Source organism: Sturnus vulgaris, chromosome 2 (genome assembly GCF_052056855.1).
Source record: "Sturnus vulgaris isolate bStuVul1 chromosome 2, bStuVul1.hap1, whole genome shotgun sequence".
Taxonomy (NCBI): Eukaryota; Metazoa; Chordata; class Aves; order Passeriformes; family Sturnidae; genus Sturnus; species Sturnus vulgaris.
The window spans coordinates 113,126,701-113,145,785 of NC_142244.1; the positions used below are offsets into that span (position 1 = coordinate 113,126,701).

General features: G+C 48.1%; 1 protein-coding gene across 3 annotated transcripts in view; it reads right to left on the reverse strand.

Moving 5' to 3' along the window:
- Nucleotides 1-421: 421 nt before the first annotated feature.
- Nucleotides 422-19,085, reverse strand: part of DIPK2B (divergent protein kinase domain 2B) — a 32,140-nt gene continuing 13,476 nt past the window's right edge. The window contains exons 6-11 of one of the 3 annotated variants that reach the window (XM_088160418.1): nt 16,823-17,162; nt 16,142-16,742; nt 11,208-11,472; nt 4,037-4,210; nt 2,147-2,435; nt 422-1,056 (exon numbers count right to left, since the gene is read on the reverse strand). In XM_088160418.1, the coding sequence (XP_088016544.1) occupies nt 716-1,056; nt 2,147-2,435; nt 4,037-4,210; nt 11,208-11,472; nt 16,142-16,365 (1,293 nt within the window). In that variant the 5' untranslated portion in view covers nt 16,366-16,742; nt 16,823-17,162 and the 3' untranslated portion in view covers nt 422-715. Of the gene's footprint in view, nt 1,057-2,146; nt 2,436-4,036; nt 4,211-11,207; nt 11,473-15,553; nt 15,691-16,141; nt 16,743-16,822; nt 17,163-19,085 lie in introns of those variants that run through there. The other 2 variants (XM_088160419.1, XM_088160421.1) reach the window with 2 other exon arrangements.

Below are 19,085 nucleotides of genomic sequence, written 5' to 3' on the forward strand. Positions count from 1 at the left end.
GACTTGGGAAAGACTAGAAGCAATTATATCTCAGGATTAGAGAAATTAAGTCTCAAGAGACACGGAATCTTTCAGCTTTTTAATGCTGTTGATTGTGTCTTTCTGTTCTGTGTGCCATCAAAGTAATAAAATTTAAATATTTCATAAAAGTGAGCTGTGATGGGTGATGGTACAGAACTGGTCTGGTTGTTCAGTTTGTCTATGATTCTTAGCACATTAAAAATAGCCATAGGGAAAGTCTTAAATGTTTCCATCCATCCATCCATCCATCCATCCATCCATCCATCCATCCATCCATCCATCCATCCCACATTATTTGTATATCATCTCCATCAGAAAGAGTTTCTTGGCAATAAAGATCCTCTATCTAGCTGGCTGTGAGCATCCTGCCTTGCTTTTCAACAAATGGCATGGGAAACTCTTCCAAGGCCAAAACATGTGAATGAGATTTATTAATCCTGTGGCCCCTTGTCAGTCATGACAATGTTAATAATCCATAAACCATACATCATGTCTACATCCCATGTAACAAATACATCTCTGGGAGATGAATAATAAATCCCATGTGCACCCCACTTCCTCCTCCACCGAGAACACTCCAGGGATTTGGGGCAGCTCTTTCCAGCTGCCCTGGTTCCTTCTTGCTCCCTGGGGAGCTGGGAGGGGGCTGGCAGTGCCAGGCCTCCCCCAGTCCTTGCTGGGGCCAGCTGCAGTGTCAGTATTTGTCGCTGTATCTGCAGTCAGGGTAGCGGTAGGCGAAGCGGGAGTCGCAGGAGCGCAGCGGTTTCAGGATCTCTGCCAGCTCTGCCATGGCCTCGTTGGCACCGTGGTTGTCACCAAGGCCGTGGGCACAGCGCTGCAGGAAGGTGTCAATCCTCTCCTGCACAGGGGACAGGAATTTCCCCGCCAGGAGCTTCGGCAGAAGGTCTTGACACACCATGACCAGGCTGTGCTTCTCCCTGATGGAGTCGCAGGGCACGAATGCAGACTGGCAGTCCACAGTCAGGCAGCTGAATATATCCTTGTACTCCTGCTGGCCATCGATCTGCTGGCTCCCTGTTGGGGACAATTAAGCCACTTGTTAGAAACATAATAGTGAGCTCCTGGACAGTCACAGATATCGGTACCTCTGTGCTAACACGGGGTTTGTTACTATCTAAAGGACGTGACCACCTTTCACTACAAATTACTCGGTGCTGAAGCTGTGTAGGAGCCAGTTTTCTGGCTCCTGAAATATGTATATTTTTCTGAATGACAGAGCTCTGCAGAACTGCCTGTCAGAGGAACTGGAGACGAGTCTGTCAAGTCAAGCTGACGCAGAAAAAAAAATGAGGATTGGAGTGTTCCTACAAAAAACTACCACAAATAGCCAGACCTGTAATTTTTTCCATGTTAACCAAAATCATTACATTGCAAGAACAGCTCATCTAGCTGGAGTCAAGTTAACAGTCATTGCTGTTGGGATAAGAAAAGGAAATCCAGTGGAAAATTTTCTGACAGCTGCTTCTGAATATTTGAGACCTACTCAGCTGAATGTGTGAGCTGAGGAAAAACCTTTTGAAAATCTGAATATTCAAAATGAAACTGTTAAATTATTGGGAGAATAGTGACTAGCCCTACTTGCAGGAGTAGAGCTATGTAACCTGTGAAAATTGAGTAGTACCCCTTGATTTTATGTAAAAGTGACAAAAGGGGGATTTTGCTATTATTGTTATAATAATAATATCCATTATTAGTCAATGCGATGAATAAAAAGGGGTCCAGCTTGACCCACTACTTTGAACAAATGAAATTACAAAATTTCTGCTTGCAAATATTGACATTTGACAAGTTTTAAGAGGAAGATTCAAATGAGAACATTCAGCAGACCACGCGTGCTGAAAGCTGCTGCCAGCCACAGAGTGGTCACCAAACCATTGACTGCACAAACAAAACTCCTGTTGCCTTCCCGACCCAAAGCCAGGACAGCAGGAGCTGCTAAATCTCCCCGTGAACTCCTCATTATTTAATTTAGTAAGTGGTGTTCTGTTAATTAAAAAAAAAAACAAAAAAACAACCCCAAGAAGGCAGCAATAGAGCCAAGGGTGGAAGATTTGCCTGCCCTGCCTCCCGTGACAGACGCGCAGCCACGGAGCCCGCTGAGTACCTTCCTCCTTGTCGATGATGCCCAGCGTGCTGGCATCCCGGATGAACAGATGCCCGTTGCTGAACACGCCGAAGGTGCCAGCGTCCACGTGGGTGAAGTAGAAGAAGTAGTTGAGGTCGTTGGTGGCCATGGAGCGCAGCACGGCCAGGAGCTGCAGGGCCAGGTCTGCGGCCACCTCGGGGGCTGAGCTGAAGAAGTCGCGCAGGGGCCGGGTGCTGGCGCTGACCACCAGGCGCCCACAGGAGCCCAGGTACCGTGGGAAGGGCCAGCCCTCCACGTCAGGGAAGATCTGTGGGGAAGAGCAGGAATGGGGGGATTTACCCCTCTATCTCCCTCTCAGAGAGCCCTGTCTGGCTCCAAGCAGCTGGGCTGTGTTTTGGTTTCTAAAGCAAAAGGTTTAGAACCAAAAAGGTTTCAGCCTGCAACCCTTCCTCGCCCCATCCAGCCCTAGCAGCTGGGAAAGGAACTTACTCTACCCCATTCTGGAGGAGTTAAGATGATTTTTTTTTTTCCTTATGGTTCTTTTTTGTAATGGAGCAAGAATCTGGTATTTCGAGATTTCTTCTGTAGGAAAGACTAACTGGAAAGTCCATGATAATAATAGTTTTCAGATTCATGAAAATTTTAGCCACAGAACAGCTAATTTTAGGTGTCTTTGATGGGTCCCTCTTGAGCACTGAACAGATGAAGTCACAGCTTGGAATTGAGGTAGGGCTAAAGCAGTTTTTGCTAATTGGTGAGAACTGCCAGGCTCATTTGTAAGAGACTTTGTAGTCTCAGGAGCAGAAGTGGTGGGTGTTTGCTCCAGTGGAGACACCTGGGCTGGGCTCCCTGCATCCCTGCAGCTCGTGCCAGCAGCACAGTTATCCCAGGTGGAAACCCAACTGTGTGGCTGCTGAGCCATGCCAGCACAAAGCTTTCTGTCATTTGCATTAAAACTCTTCTGTGTCCCCAGCACCTCAGACCCTGCCAAGCCATTATGAACTCATCCAGTTTCATGTTTAAGGTTACTTCTCCCTTCTGCTGTGAAGGCGTTCTGGGCAAGCAAATAAGATCTAGCTTTTTCTCTTTGGCGTGTTTTTCTTGTCTCTTCCAGTTGTATTCCCATGTCTTCAGAGTGCTAAGGACCACAGCTCCATGTCCCAGTAACCCATAACTGGGGTGGCTGAATGACCCCCAGGAGCCTCCCAGAGCACCATTCCCCCTCCCTGGGACCCTGCAGAGCCCTGTGAGCTGCTGAGTGCAGCATCTCTGGGGCCAGAGATGGATGAGGCTGCCACTGCCACCTTTTCTCTGTGGGATCAGGAAGGGTTGCAAGAACCAGCAGTGAAGACTAAAGGTGGGATGGAGAAAAGTGAGGATTCTGCCTTGGAAACGTAAGGAAAGAGAGGAGCTGCATGCCAGGCAGGTCAGAAGGGGTCCAGGGCAGGGGTGTGAAGCCTGCCACATCACTGCCTTCAAACCCAGACTTTTGAAACCCAGAGCCAGTTACCAGTGGCAGGTGAATGGAAAACACAGCACTGGCATGTGGAGCATGGGAAATCATGCTCTTTCTCTTCCAGAAACAGGCTGTGATTTTATGTAATGTGTTAGCAATGCAAACCTAACACTTGGAAGTATTGGGGATGTGAAAACCCCTGGATTTCACTCTAGTGCAGTAACACACCTGGGGTTCCCTATCTCTCCCAGCCTCACAGATGGATGCAGGGAGCACCTCATGAGTCTGCCTGGCTTCAGCCACCCAACCCCATAGAAGAAACATGCTTTTTGAGGGCCAGGGAGCTGACAAAGTCCAGGGCTGGGACTGCTCTGCACGTGAGCCTGGCACACATCTCACACCAGGGTTTGCCTGTGAGGGGTTCTGGGGTGGTGTTTCGGGGTGGCACGCACCTGTAAGAGGATGGGGTGTGAGTTCACTGCCAGGGTGTAGAGCAGGCGCAGCTTGTCCCTGTCTGTCAGGTGATCCATGTAGATGCTGCCGGCGTCCGGCACCTCGGCGTAGCGCCGCACGATCCGGTCCAGGAGCCGCTGGGATGGGCAGCGCAGCATCGGGCTGGGCAGGCCCTGTGACAGGGGAGAGCTCGCCAGGGATGGCTCATTCCAGCCTGAGACCAAGCCAGTCTTGGGTCCAAGCTGGGGCCATGCTGGGGGTGTGATGCAGCTCTGTGCTCTGCCCACTGTGCCTCTGCTTGCTGCGGCACAGCTCCGGAGGATACGGGCACATGGAGCATCTCACCCTTCTTAGATAAAACCCGTGCCTTCCAAAAGTGCCATTTCCCAACTCAGGTTTCAAGAATCCCCCCCATTCTTGGGCACTGCAAACCTCATATTCCACATCTCTCCACACCATGGGACTCTTCCCTCCCTCTGCCTGGGTTTCCAGCCCTGGCACTCCTGGTGGAGGCCCTCCAGTTGTTACGACAGTGAGTCACTTCCCTCGTTAAATAATCTTCAGATCACTTCATTATTTGCTTAACCTGAGAGCAGCTTTCTTGGAAATACTATTTGCTAAGGTCAGTAAACATGCTTTAAAAATGTAAATAAACACTGTGTGAGAGTATAAGCACAGGATATGTTCTCTCTCTGATAAACTCATGCATTAACTATCAAAACCAAACAGCTTGTGTGTATTTTTTGCAAATACCAGCAACAAATAGAGAACCCTTGGTCTAATGGAGTCAATTATCACTATATTTCACTCTTCAAATTTGGAGGTTTGGCTTGTAAAATTGCACGAGCAATCTATGGCTGGAATAAATTGCATAGAAAATTATACCTTCATAGTGAAAAATTTTAAAATTTTCAGTTAGTCTTCCTTAATAGCCAAGAAGAGTTTATATATGGACGGTTGCCCACAGTGGCACTGAAGCACTGCCCTGCCATGCCTTTGCTGGGGAAGGGAATCAGGTTTTTAAGCCTCTTTGCTAAAAATGATCCCATTAGCCAAATCTACTCTTTTGGGTTTTGTTTATATTTTGCTGTCTGGGAGATGTGCTTCAGAGGAAAGGGAGGTAGAGCTCACATTGCTCCCTGCCATCCTTCATGCTGAGAGCAAAGATGTGATGCAGCATCTCCCCAGGTCATTTGGTAACTCTGAGGTACGTCCTTCTCAGCCCCTCCTGTGCGAGCTGTTCATTTGGCATAAAACACTGAATCACCCAACCATGATAAAGAAATGAACATGGAAAGGATGAGTAGGACACGTCCCCAGTTGGAGGAGGAAAGGGGGGATGAGATGTCCCATGTCTCTTTCTCTGCATCCCTGCTGGCCTCAGTGAGATTTCAACCACTCCTTCCTTGGCCATCAGTTGCAAAAAACAACTCCAAAATGCCAACAGCTGGTCAAAACTGAGAAACTCAATCACAGCTGAAGTGTTGTTTCACTAAAACGAAAAAAACCTTTCTTCCCAAAAATAATAAAACATTTGTCAAAAATAATTCTACTCAGTTCCTGTTGCAAGTCTTCATACACTCTTCTCCTTTGGTGTAGCCTTATCAGGAAAATATTTCCTCAATTAATTGTCTAAAACCACAAAAGGGGTGCAGGGGGAGGGATGGTTATAGATCTCTGTCTTGCAGCACTTGCAGGACCATTGTGGCTGTCATTTTCCCTTTGGAGGAGAAGTGACAAAAAATGAGCAGAACAGAGCTGTGTTAAGTAAGAGATAAATGGTGGAGAAAGTCTCTTGCAGCTCTGTGTGTATGCAAATATTTGCAGCCAAAGTTAGAAAGCCTTGCTGCTTCCAGGAACCTGCAATGCAAAAGCTGAGACCCTAAAGAGTACACAGTAGGAACATAAATCACAGCAGCAGAGAAGGCATGGATGGTGGAATTAGGGTTTTTCTGAGGTCAGAGCTCATCCTCTTAACAAAAATGTGGGCATGTGCTGCCTGTGGTGCTCATGGCTGCTGCTTTCCTGAGGAACTGCTTCAAGCACATCAGTGGAGGTGTGGGAGCAGAGGAGCAGGGCTGGGTGCTGACATCTTTGCATCAAAAACATTGGTGCAGCTTCCTACAGTTTAATGAAGCCCTGACCCACAAAAACTGGGCAATGGGACCTTCTGATTTCAGCAGAGACAGTCAACAGCATAAAGCTCAGCACCTGCTTGATTGCTTCAGTGGAGAGGGGTCTCACCTTCCTGCAGTCTGATGGAAACATCTCTACAGCAGAAAAGGAACTGGAGTTGTAAAACTGTCAGACAAAAACTGTCAATGGAAGAAAAATGTGAAGAACACATACTCAAAACACTGGAGATACAGATTTATCTGGAATATCTTAAGTCCTTTGCAGTGACTTATCACCCCAGAGAATAAGACCTGACAGACAACCTGATGTATTTTTGTGATTGATAAGGAAAGCTTCTTATTTACTTTGATTAAATACCTACATTTCTATATCTGATAGTGAGTAGTTCCTGCAAAGCCTACATGCACTCAGCTGTGAGTTTTTAACCCCTGTACACAGTACAGGATGCATTTTGAATTCCATGAGTTCATGCACATGCATATGTAGCACAGACGCACCCAGAATCCGCTTGGATATAAAGACAACTTGTGGAAGACAACTTCTTGTTCTGTTTGATTTTCAGCCAGCCCAAGGAGGGATGGCCCAGACCAGGAGCATGGCTGTCTCCTGCCCCATGAGTCTCTACCTGGGTCCAGGTTTAGGATGGGTTCCAGGAGAAAACACTTGGATGTAGGTGTCAAAGCACCTACAGCTCCTGGCGATGTGAATCCAAGGATTTGGGTTTCCTTGACTCCCAAAAGAAAGAAGGTAACAATGCCCTGAGAAACATCCCCAATGCCAGCAGGTTTATGGAATTTATTTGCTTAACCTGAGAGCAGCTTTCTTGGAAATACTATTTGCTAAGGTCAGTAAACATGCTTTAAAAATGCAAATAAACATTGCGTGTGAGTATAAGCACAGGATATGCTCTCTCTCTGATAAACACATGCATTAACTATCAAAACCAAATAGCCAGTGTGTATTTTTTGTAAATACCAGCAACAAATAAAGAACGTCATCTGACGATGAAATACTGGGTCAAAGAGGTGGAAGGTCCAGGAGGTGGCTCTGGGAGCCCCATAGTGCCCATCCTTCCCTAGGATGGACAACTGGACATGTGAGTGAGCTGCTGCCCCTGTGCAGCAAGAGGAAATGTGGACTGGACTCAGAGGCCACACAGCAGGGCGCTGGTGCATCTCCTGTGGGCAAGATGAGCTGCTGGTCAGCAGCTGCTGGTCAGCAATTGCTGGTCAGTGGTTGCTGATCAGCAGTTTCTGGTAATTAATTGCTGATTAGTAGCTGCTGGTCAGTAGTTGCTGGTCAGCAGTTATTGGTCAGTAGTTGCTGGTCATTAGTTGTTGGTCAGTTGCTGGTCAGCAATTGCTAGTCATTAGTTACTGGTCAGCAGCTGTTGGTCAGTAGTCTCAAAAAGTCCATCCTAGAGAGAGGGTCTGTAAATACTGGATTTTCACCTTGGTACTGCTTTTGTCTCTCTGCCTTCAGCGTTTTCCAGGCTGTGCTTTGTAGGCAGAGCTGTAAATTTTCTCTGTGGGCGATCTGTGCAAACCAACCTGCTTTGTTGTCCCTCTGGCAGGAAAGCACCCAGAGTGGTTTGAGGTGAGGAGCTCCTGGGCAAAGCAGCAGGTGTCTGGGGCTGCTGTGCAGGCTGAGCCCCAGCTAAAGCCAGCTCTGAGACAGGCTGGATTTAAAGACTGAAGACTTTTCTGCGTCCAATAAAGATTTTCATTGTGGCTGGTGAAATAATCGCTGTGGCAGGCGGCTCAGCTGATGGCTGGGTCAGGTAGGGCAGGCAGTGTAAAGTGAAAAAACATTACTTCATGGTCTGTCATTTTGATTCAAGCACGTTGTGCTCTGTCTATCAGACAAAATTACCTGGGCCCATTAGCTTGCCCCAGTGCTGCTATACAGGATAAACTGCAGGGAAGGGAGAACAAGCACTGCTGTGTGGCTGCATGTCTGTGAAACAGGGTGGGCATCGTGTCAGGCCTTGAGAGAGGTGTTCTGTTACCACCTCTGAAAAGAGGGAGAACGGGAAAACAGAGCCGTAAGAGCAGTTTTTTAGGTAAGTATTTGCAGAGACATATGGTACCCCCAAAAACCCCTCTGCAGTGGCCCATGCTGGGTTACCTATATATATATATATATATGTCTGCACAGCAAGCACTGCAGGGCTGGAGGCAGGCAGAGGTGCTGTTTTCCAGAGGGAAAAGGACAGCTGGGATGGCCGGGGAGGAAGGGCATCCCCATCTCTGTGGGGCTGGGTGGACAAGGGATGTCAGACTGGAACCTGTGGTGGCCCACACAGCAGGGCTGGGATGGGGTCTCACACACAGACTCACACACACGGTATGACTGAAATGTTGTTGCCACTGGCTGCTTTTCAACTAAGACCACTGTGAGACCAGAAGCCATTTTGCAGAGCCTGGTCTTAAAAAGTGATTGCTGTTGAAGTTTGGTGGTGAGAAAGTAAGTTCCAAGGTCTCTGGATCACCATGTTTCTCTATGTATTCAAATCTATATGCTGTTAGAAGGGATTTAAATTCTAATTTTTTGTTTCTCTGATTGATTTACAGAACCAAAGGACCATGAAAACATGAGCAGAGCAATCCTGAGGCTGATGTGCAAAGGTCTGGGCCTCCCTGCAGCCTCCCATGCCCTTTCCAACTAAAAAGCTGCAGGGGTTGATGAAATGTCCCAAGGAGTTTGTCACTGGGCACGTCCCCCCAGGCTGGCCCTGAGCTCAATTCAGAGGAGCCCTGGGGCTGGCATCAGCTCAGCTTCCCACTGCTGCTGCACAGGGAATTTCCTGGGAGAAACTGGATAGGTGCAAAGGCAGGGTGCCCCAGGCAGGGTGTCTGTGTGTGCACATGTGCATCCATATATGTGTGTGTGCCTGTGTGTGCAGCCCAGCCAGCTCAGCTGGCATTTCAGACTCCGAGAGGACAGGGTAGGGAAAACTGTAGCACATGAAGAGCCTTTTAAGGAGAAGGATTTGGGCTCAGCTGATGATTTAGCTTTGCAGCAGGTCTGAGATACCACAGAGCCACATTTCTCCAGTTACTTTTTCACCCAGCTCAGCAAATGGAAGCTTTAAGCTCTCGATTCCTTCCCTCTCCCTCAGAACTGCCTGGCACAAACAGCTGGGACACTCCAGCAAGGCTGGAGGACCTGGCAGCCCAACTTGCCCTCCTGCTGGCGTCCATAGGGCTGCCTGGGGGACAGTGGTGGCCAGCAGGTGCCTGGGCAGCTGGTGCCTGCCAGCCTAAGGGGCTGTCCCTGCCCACAAGCTCAGGTGAGGGATGCTCTGAGTGGAAGTGATACTCTGTCCCCTCTCTCTAGTGCCTCTCCTGAGGTTACTAAACAAAGTACAGTTCAGCTTTGCTCCAAAAATCTTTTCCCTGTCAGTCATGTGCCACCTGGAAGGGTACTGACTTCAGGGTGACCTGCTGTGCTGGACTCTCAGTGATTTGGTGCAGTCCAGACATAACCCCAGTGCACCTCTCTTTCTCTCTCAGGTGTGCTTCTCCTCAGGGTAAGAGGAAGAACTAAAGCAGCACAGCTTTAGCACTCACCAAAGCTGAGTGGATGCAGCAAGCAGCTGCCTATATAGAAACATAAATGAAGTCACTTTTTCACAGTCATTTCTCTCTTAGAATGGGAAGAAATACTGGAATAATCCTTCTTTGTCTCTCAGGGTCTTGTTCAGTGTATATCCAACCCCCACGCTGGCCCCTGCCCCTTTCCAGTGGTTATTGCAATGTTTTGCTGTTCTTTGGGTGGGCTAAGGGGGATGCCCTGTGCCATAGCTGCCCATCTACCTGGTGATGGATACCCACACTCACTGTGCTCCTGTCCTGGCTTCACCTGTGACACCCCAGGACTGTGGCAGAAAGGGCAGTGTGCTTCTTGGTGCCTGAGGTCATTTGCTGTGGATGGCAGGAGAATGAGTAATCGAGGCTTTGGCTCTGACTGCCCGTGCCCCTTGTCCTGCCAGCTACAAGCAAGAGAGACCCACACTGACTTGGCCACTGGCCCAAAGCACAATCGCTTTCAAGGCACTGGCTGCCCTTTTGGGTACAGCTTTATTATCAAAAAACCCCCCAGACCCTCGAATTCTGAGACATGATGGAAAACTAGAAAAAAAAAAAAAAGGCAGCAATCTCCCCACTGGAGCTGTTACCACATTTGTGTGCATGGCCTGTTAATATCCCTGTGCCTGAAGCCACCTGGTGCTGTTGATGCCTTGGGTTTTAGCTTTTATATCTTTCAGAATCTCTGCTGCTTAGTGTGTAACTCTGAAACTTCATATTAGGTGTTAGTAAGTTCTCTTCAGAGGGTAGTCAGACAAAACAATTCCTTTCTAGCTAGAGAATTAAGGACAACTGGTACCCAAAAAGCAGAAACAACAGCAAGGGAAAGGGGGCAAGCCAGGGGGCTGAGACTTCATAGCCTGGAGCTGTGGCTGGATAATTAACCCTAATGTGTAGATAACCAAAACTTATAAAAGTGTAAAGATTTGTCACCAGGACCCATCTTGGATTTAATTTGAGTGTAGCCCTGGCCAGGCTGTTGCATTGCCCAAAGTGTATAATTTCAGTAAATACCTATTTTATTCCTTTTGTTCTGTCTAGTCTCTGCTCCAGGTCAGCCTTTCCAGCCAGCACTGTGACTTTCCACAGGACTTCAGTTTCAAACTGCACAAAGAGCCAGGAGCTGGTGCTCTCCTCGCTGGGGCCAAGCCCATCCCAGGCTGTGCCATGACATTATCTGTGGCTGGGAGGGCTTGGCCTTCAACCATGGCACTTTTCTTCCTATCAGGGCATCATTTTCCCTCTCCCCTTTGGCACATGGGCCTGGCTGGGAGCACACCAGGCTGCCCCATCTCCACTGACCAGGCAGGAAGAGCACAGCCACCACCCCATGAGGGTCTCGTATCCCCACGAGACCCTTCTCCCACCCCTAAACCACACGGGGCTCGCTCTCCCCCCGTGCTCCCCTAGCTGTGGTGTGGCACCAGAGCCACAGGACACAGACCTGCACCAGGTCAGGCGTGAGGCGCTTGGCCCGCAGCCACTTCTGGAAGCGCTGTGTGCGGCGCAGGGCGAGCTCCAGGCTGCAGCTGCTGGCCCGGAGCAGGGAGGTGCAGATGCGCTTGTCCGCCCGGTCGTGCTGGTACTTGGAGGTCAGGCGGGTGATGTCCACCAGCCGCCAGCTCTTGGCATCGTCGGTGTAGTTGCCCGAGTAGCTGAGCAGGGAGCTGGGGGGCAGCTTTAAATGAGAAGAAAGCCAGGTGTCAAACCTGCCAAACCAAAACGAGAGCCCCACGGAGAGCGGGTTAAAAGGCACACGGACACCCAGCAGCGCCCGCCCCGCCGCGCTCCTGCAGGCCGGCCCTGGGGCCTGCTCCGGCGCCTGGCTAAGGCCCACTCACCCTGGCTGGGTGGCCCCAGGTACCGGGGTGAGCTGAGCAGCCTGACACCATCAGCTAAGGAAATGTGCTTTGGTAAAAATGTCCTCCTTTGCTTCCCACCAATGCCATCCCTTGTCATGAATGCTGCCATGGAGTGAAGGGTAAAACACCCTCTCTTTTGAGTAGAGGAAAAGAGGAAAGGGAGGGGTTTATAGGATTTTAGTTCATTCAGAATTCCTGGTGTTTTTAAGTTTTCCTATTTCCAGAAAAAAAAGTCCCAGAAAAGGAGTACTTGACACTTTAAAGGATCCTCCTGATATTAAAACTTCCTGACAACAAATGTATTTGGGAACATCAAAATGACCTCTTGTTTTGAGGTGGTGGCTTTTGTTGGTGCAGGGATCTATCTGTCTCCCCCAGCATCCCCGAGTGTATTTCAGCAGCCAGGATGAGTGACCTCTCCAACAGCAGCAGAGTTTGGGGTGCAATGGGGGACAGGGCATGCAGCACCTCTGTAGCCATGGAGATCTTGCACTAATTTGCTCCCCCTACACAGGCACAGGAGGGGAGCATATGGGCTGGGTAATTAGGTAATTTTTTTTTTTGTTTCAGCAGCCCCCTCAGCCCTGCCCACACGCCGGAGCTGAGGAGCACTGTGCTTGTTCTGGGAGGGTTCTGTAACCTGCTCTTGGAAAATGGCCCAACTCTGACCTTTGGTTTGGCCAAGGCTGCCTCTGAACCCTCCTGCCCTGAGCTCCTTGTCCAAGTGTTTAGGAAAGCACGTCCTAATTTAATCTCACCATAAATTAAAGCCGGTAGCTCAGAAGTGAAACAGGAGAGGCAAGAGGTTCCCTGCAGGATTAGCCTAGCTGGAGTTTCAGACAGCTTACAGACATTAACAAGTCTGAAAGCTGAAGCTGGTCTTTCCTTTCAAATTCCATTTGGGAAATTGGCACAGAGAAATTTGGGGAGGATTAATTTTCTATGATTTCAGGCAAATAACTGACTCAGTGGCACAAGCCACCATCTGCAATGAGAGACTGATCAGATGACCCCTCCTGAAGGCAGCACCCCACTCCCTTTCCCCACCACAGACTCCGTGCAGCTGAGCTCTGGGGCAGGCACAGGTGCCCAGGATGGCTGGAATCCTGGTGCTTCCCCTGCTTTGGCTTTCAACTCCTGCCATGTGCCTCCTTCCAAAAATTTACCATGGAGGCTGACCAGAAGTGGGGGAGCCTTGTGTGAACAGGTTGGTGGATTCCAGCATTTCAGTTGTTTGGGTGAAATGGAAGATTCCCTACAATTAAAGCACCTGACATGATAATAATAAACACTTGGTTTGAGATTTTTGTTTTGGGGGTTTTTTTGTTTGGGTGGTTTGGTTTTGTTTTTTTGGATTTTTTTTTTGTTTTGTTTTTTTGTTTTTTTTGGCTGGTTTTGAGCTAGAATTAAAGAAAAGAGAATAATTGCTGTGTCTCACTGTGATTGTTGTGCACCAGGACCCCTCCCAGTGCCTCATCTGCAAAGTGGGCACAGCGTGCCAGGCATGTACTGGGAAGGTACTCTGGGCTGAGTTTCTCTTTCTTTCTTTTTTCTTATTTTTCAAGTTAAGCACAAATATGCCTTGTGACTTGACTCAGGCCTGTGTGTTCAGGGGAGCTCAGATCAGGCAGAGAGCAGAAAGTGCTGCCTCCTGTGTGCAAGCAGCACATGGGTGTGTGAAACCCAGGGCTGAGCATTAATTTGAGGGTGGATGGAGTGATTCCTTCTGCAGAGCACGGCATGGGCTGCAGCAAGCCTGTATTTGGCATCATTTCTGGGCAGCACTGTGCTGGCCTGGCACATTTGCTGGATACTTTCAAGATTCATCATCAAGTTGTGCTGTAACAACTCCCTCTGTACGGAGCTTTTTAGCTAAGGGCCTGCAAATGCTGTGAGACCTTCAGTAAGATCTCTGTGAATGAGTCACAGATCACAGATTTTAGATCAACCCAGAACTAAGAAGAAAGAAATCCAAACTTGTTTTTCTTTTTTTCTGTCCTGAAGGAAATGAAGTATTTTGTTTCAGTCAAAATTATTTTGCTTGCATTTGGAATTTCATATTAAAAAAAAAAAATAAGTAAACTAAATCTTAAAACAAAACAAAAAAATAAATAGCCTATAAACCCCTATCTAATTGAAGCATTCCAGCTTTTTCAGTCTTCTTTCCCATTATTTTTGGACAAAGCTCAGGATCAGCATTGGCACAAGTCTTTGAATAGTTTCGGTTGGCTCGGTTCTGCAGCATTTTGAAAATCTAATATTTTACAAAAACTTTCACTGCACTCTGCTCTCAGTACAGTTGGTAGACAGGCTTGGTATTCTCATTTACAGATGGATAAAGTTGGGCAAAGATAAGGGAAATATAGAACATTAGAGCACAAGATGAGTCACCAGCCGTTCTGGGAACAAAACCCACATCTTCTCACTGTGAATGCATGTCAGAGCTCCCAGAAGTGATGGAGAATTAATGAAGCATGTTCTAATGTGAATTAACACAGAGAAGCCCAAGTGCCATCCACCTTTGCAAACATGTGAAAAGGTACATGAGGGTGGATCAAAGAGCATAAGCACCACTGAAATTTCCCTAGTTTAAGCTCCCACCTGCAAAAAAAAAAAACCAACAAATCCCAGTTTTTCAAGAAATCAAGTGGGAGAAAAAGTTTTACCCATGCAAAGGAAAGCCTGAAGCTGAGTAGCTGCTCAGGAGAACATTTTAAAGTTCCCCTTGCCAAAGAGCTCACAGCAGAACTTCACGCTATCACTTATTTGTGGGAAGCCAACTGCGGGCTGGTGGGAGAGAAAAAGAAGTGTCTGGCTTAGGGAGCCCCCCTGTCTGCCCTGAGGCAGAAGTGCTGTGCTCCCACACGTTTGTGGCTCTGCACTCCTGGACCCCAGGGGTGCACCCTGTTCCCCTGGAGCAAAGCCACAGGGCCCTCCTGCCTTGGCTCACGTAGCACCCCTGTCCCACAGCCAGTGCACTGTGCAGCTGGAGCCCCACAGCCAGAGGCAGTTCTGCTATTTTTGGCAGGGCTGAGGGAACCTGCATGGCCCCAGTCTCCCCACTGGCCGAGTGGGAGTAACCAAAAGGAAGCAGCTTGGTACCTGGCAGGATGTCCCTAAAAGCCCTGCACAGGTGAGCAGTAAAGGGGCTGCAGCAGGTTGGGGCAGGAGCCAGCTGCAGTGCCAGCCTGCTGCAGGAAATAAAATACAGAGCAGACCCTACCCTGAATGCACCCCTGGCTCCTGCAGACCCACAGCAGCCCATCAGCCAGATGAACACGCTGGGCTGATTGCAAATCCACGCTGCATTTTGGGACAGGAATCCAGGCTGGGCTGGGAGAAACCCAGCACTCAGCCCTGTGCACCTCAGCTACTGCTTGCTCTGGCACTGTGGACCTGGAAAGCCAAAGGGCAAAGTGACAAGGACTGGGACCCCTCATGTGCAAGAGCAAGGAAAAAAAGCCACAAGCTGCCGTTTTCCAGAGGCAGTGGAAGGATGGATGTCTGGGATTACAAGTCCATCCCAGACAAACCATTATGGTTTTACTATGCTACGTTTTATAGGATAGTTTAAGATAAAAATGGTGATTTGTCTAATACTATGCTACTTACATTATAGCATTAAAAATACAATTTTACTATAATAATTTCTTCTCCCCCAGGCTTTTTTATCTATAAAAGAAAGTGCATATGGCTCTATAAATCATATCAGACCCAATAAACCCTTCCTCTGCCAAGCACTGCCTTTAACTTTCTCCTCAAATACAAGTGGCTACATTTTCCCTGCTGTCATCAGATACGCTCTGCTTTTGAGCCTAAAAATGATTGGATTGTTCTGATGACCGCTTGGACAGTGTATGTCTCATCAACAGCGAGGCAGAGGCAATTTCTGCCTTCAAGTTCTCACACAAATCTCCCCAAAATGTACCAGTAACTTAGCCACGTGCTATTCTCAAGCGTGTGGGTAACCTCATGTACAGAAGTCCTCATGCCTCAGGCAGGTTCGGATCCCTTTTGATCTCAGTTAAAAGGCACGTGAAATTCTGCACATTCACGTTGTTGCACCTGGTACAAAATCATACAGCATATTTATATGTTTGTAGTTAGCTCTGTTGGGAGCATACAAAGCTAAACCCCCTTTTGCCTTTAGTCAGTTGCTCATAATAAAATATTTCCAGTAAATCTAAACAAGCTGATTTCTTCCTTCCCTCTTCCCTTTCCCCATCGCTGCCTTGAATTTTTTTCAGAGCCACTCTCTAGGCAGAAATTTCTGCCTTTTATTCTTGCTTTCAAGTTATAGTTCAGGGCTGAAGTCTGATCATGTTTGCATGGCTTTAAAAGAAAAGAGACAAAATATCAGCTTACAGGCATTAATTGAAATACTAAGTGCTGTAATGCAGCTGGGTGCTAAGTTGCTTTTTGCATTGTTGTTCATGAAAGTATTTGGAAATTCTAACAGGCAACTTTCAAATTATTATACAGAACACTTTAAAAATTACTCTGCTGAGTTTCTGACCTTATTTCCTCTTTAAAGAACTTCTTGCATATGGATGTCCCAATGCAGGCGTTGCATTTATCAAGTCCCAGGAAAGTCCGGCCAAAACTGTAGCTGGGTTTGACGTGGGGCACAGACGGAGAAGCTGTGGCTGCTGTGGAAGGGTTACAGCCCAGAGCCAAAACCAGGAGCAGCATCAATGGATCTGCAACTCTGGAGCAAAGGTAGCATATCCAGCGCCCCATCTACAGTAGTGGAGAGCTCTGCTTTTTGCAAGTTGTCCCTCTCTAGGATTTCGGTCTCTTTTTGATGACTTCAGCCTGCAGTGGTGAGCCCCAAACACAGCAAGACCCTCTGGGTGCAGGAGACACTGCTGCAGTCCCCATCCTGCCAGCTGGTTACTGGCTCTATTGGCTTGAGGTTTGGGTGGGAAAGATATGCTGTAGGGTGGGGAGAAGGAAATACATGGAGGATGCAGATAACTTGGGTTGCCATGGTTATCTTTCCTCTCCTTGTTGCAGCTGCTTTGGCCCCTGCTGACCCTCCCATCAGCCGACTTGGAAAACAACACGAAGAAGTGCTCATCTGCTCTTGATGCAGACAAATGAAGGATATCCTGTCGCTGGAGAAAAGGGCACATGTGGGACACTTAAAAAAATTCATTTGTAAGGAGTAGCAGCATGGCAGAAATACACATTTTACCTGAAGCCAGACCTTTGGTGTTTCTTTACTCCTGGAGATTTGTGATGGTGCACAACATGACTTCTTGGATGCTTCCTTGGCTCAGTTTGCCCTTCTCATAAAAGCACTGGAAAGGCTGTCAGGAATCATCACTGCTCTGTTTCTTGAAAACAACATTGTTTAGCAGTGATTGCACCACAGTGCTTTGTGCCACAGAAAGCAGCACAGACTGCAGCTTCCCCAAAACTCCCAGCTGATAGAGCAGCCTGACCTCTATGCCCCTCCTTGGAAAATGAGGTGCTCATCAAGACTTGTGTGCTTTGGAATGTCTTTTCTTGATGGTCCTGGCACTGGAAAGAAGCTAGAGAAAGGGATGGGGGTGAATTCAGGAGAATGTCAGAGGTTTCAAATAGACTTAGAGATTACTGTGATCACACCAAAAGCTGTTCTTGTTAGGACAAATACTTGGAAGTTATGGAAACTGGTGGCTACCCATCCTGGCCTGGGTGCTGGGCACAGGACTCTGCCAGATCTGGCAGGCTGCTGCTCAGGGCCAGGAAAACACACCTGGAAGGAGCAAGGGGTATCTGGCTGCAGGCATCATGTGTTGCTGTGGTGGCACTGGGCCTTGGTCCCCCCACTGTCCCCAGCTGTTGTGTTTTCATTGACACAAGAGACTCTCCTGGGCCAAATCTCACCATAGGAGCAGCGAGGAGCAGACTGAGGCTTTGGAGACTTCTTATTCCCCCAGCTGGACTACTCACATCAAGTGGCCAAGCCATTTCCTGGCACATTTTTAATGGAAGAAATGATGCACTGTAGCCATCCTTTATTATCCCCTCTGGCATTTAACCTGAGGGGACTAAGGGATGTGAGAGCCACAGCAGTGTGTGTTGGGCTCTGTTATTGCCCTTCACTCTCTAAAGGGGCTGCTGGGTGACCCTAACAGTGCAAGGCAACTATTTAAAGCACAGATCCTCATTAGTTGTGGCACTTGGGAGATCCAGGGTCTCTCCTTGGCTCCACACCCTCGTGTGTTTCACCTCCTGGTGCATCCCTATGCACAAAAAGGAGATGGAGATGTTCAGGGTTTGTCTAGAGGGTTCAGCACTGACAGAGGAGGATAACAAGCCCTGCTGAGGAGAAAGGGGGAAATAATGAACCCTGCAGAAGCTGTGAAGCAGAGGGGCTGGGCAGTGCTAATACATCAGCAAGGGCATTCAGCACACACCTCTGCACTGAGCCATCATTGCATTTGGAATAAGACTCCAATATAGAGCTCTTTGAAACATGTTGGTGGAAAGAGGCAGAACCAGAGCTAAACAATATTAGCTGTTTCCCACTTCCAGAAGTTTATCCCTGGCCTTTTCTATTGCTGGTACATTGTTCCTCTCCCCTCTGCAGGAATCAGCCCTGCCCACCGTTTCCTGCCAGTAGCTCTGCAAATTTGGCCATGCCTACATTGCTCCCTGCCCAACTCTTCCCTGGATGGTACCAAAATTACACACCAGCAATCTGTCTTTGTCTTCATTATGTAATATATAAAACCACGTATTCTTCAGTTTCTTTGCTAATGCAGTTGCCTTTCTTCTGTCTTCAATCCTTGTAATTATAAGAGCAGACACACCCAGGCTCCCATCTCCTGGTGCCCCAGTCTGTGCTGCCCCGTGGGAAGGGGAATTCAGCCTCTGGGGGTGGTAATTGAGCCTTTCTCATGGCAAACCCCAGGGTCTGGCACAAAACCCAACACATGGGCAGCAGGCTTTCTGTGCTATTAATGATGCCTCGATGTCTGTGTTGTTCTTGCACTTCTGTGTAGTTCAGGCACATGTAAAGCAATGTTTATGTCTCCCTAGGAACAGCACATGTGCTTTTCTACAGTGTATCATACCTGCATTACCTTGGAGTGTTATAAAAGCAACTTTTTATTCAAAGAATGGGAGCTGGTCCATCAAGTCCATCTCAAGCTTGCTGCTGGCATTTGCATTTACCCCTAGGGTCTGAGCTCCCTCCTTCCCTCAAATATCTCTGCTCAGACTGGGCAGTCCCTGAGCACAGATGATGTGTGTAGGAAACACTCATTCATGCTCTGAAAAACCAAAGCTTAAAAATGAGTAGATGTATATCTGAACTAGCCAGAGAGGCAGGTGAGAAAACCACAGCTTGGTGAGTGTTGTGAGAGGGGCTGTGCTTCTGAACACAGCCTCTCTTTTACTGAGGTCATTCAGCAGGTAATGTCACACTCGTATTTGTTTTCCTTTCCTTCTGGTGACATGGCACGGAG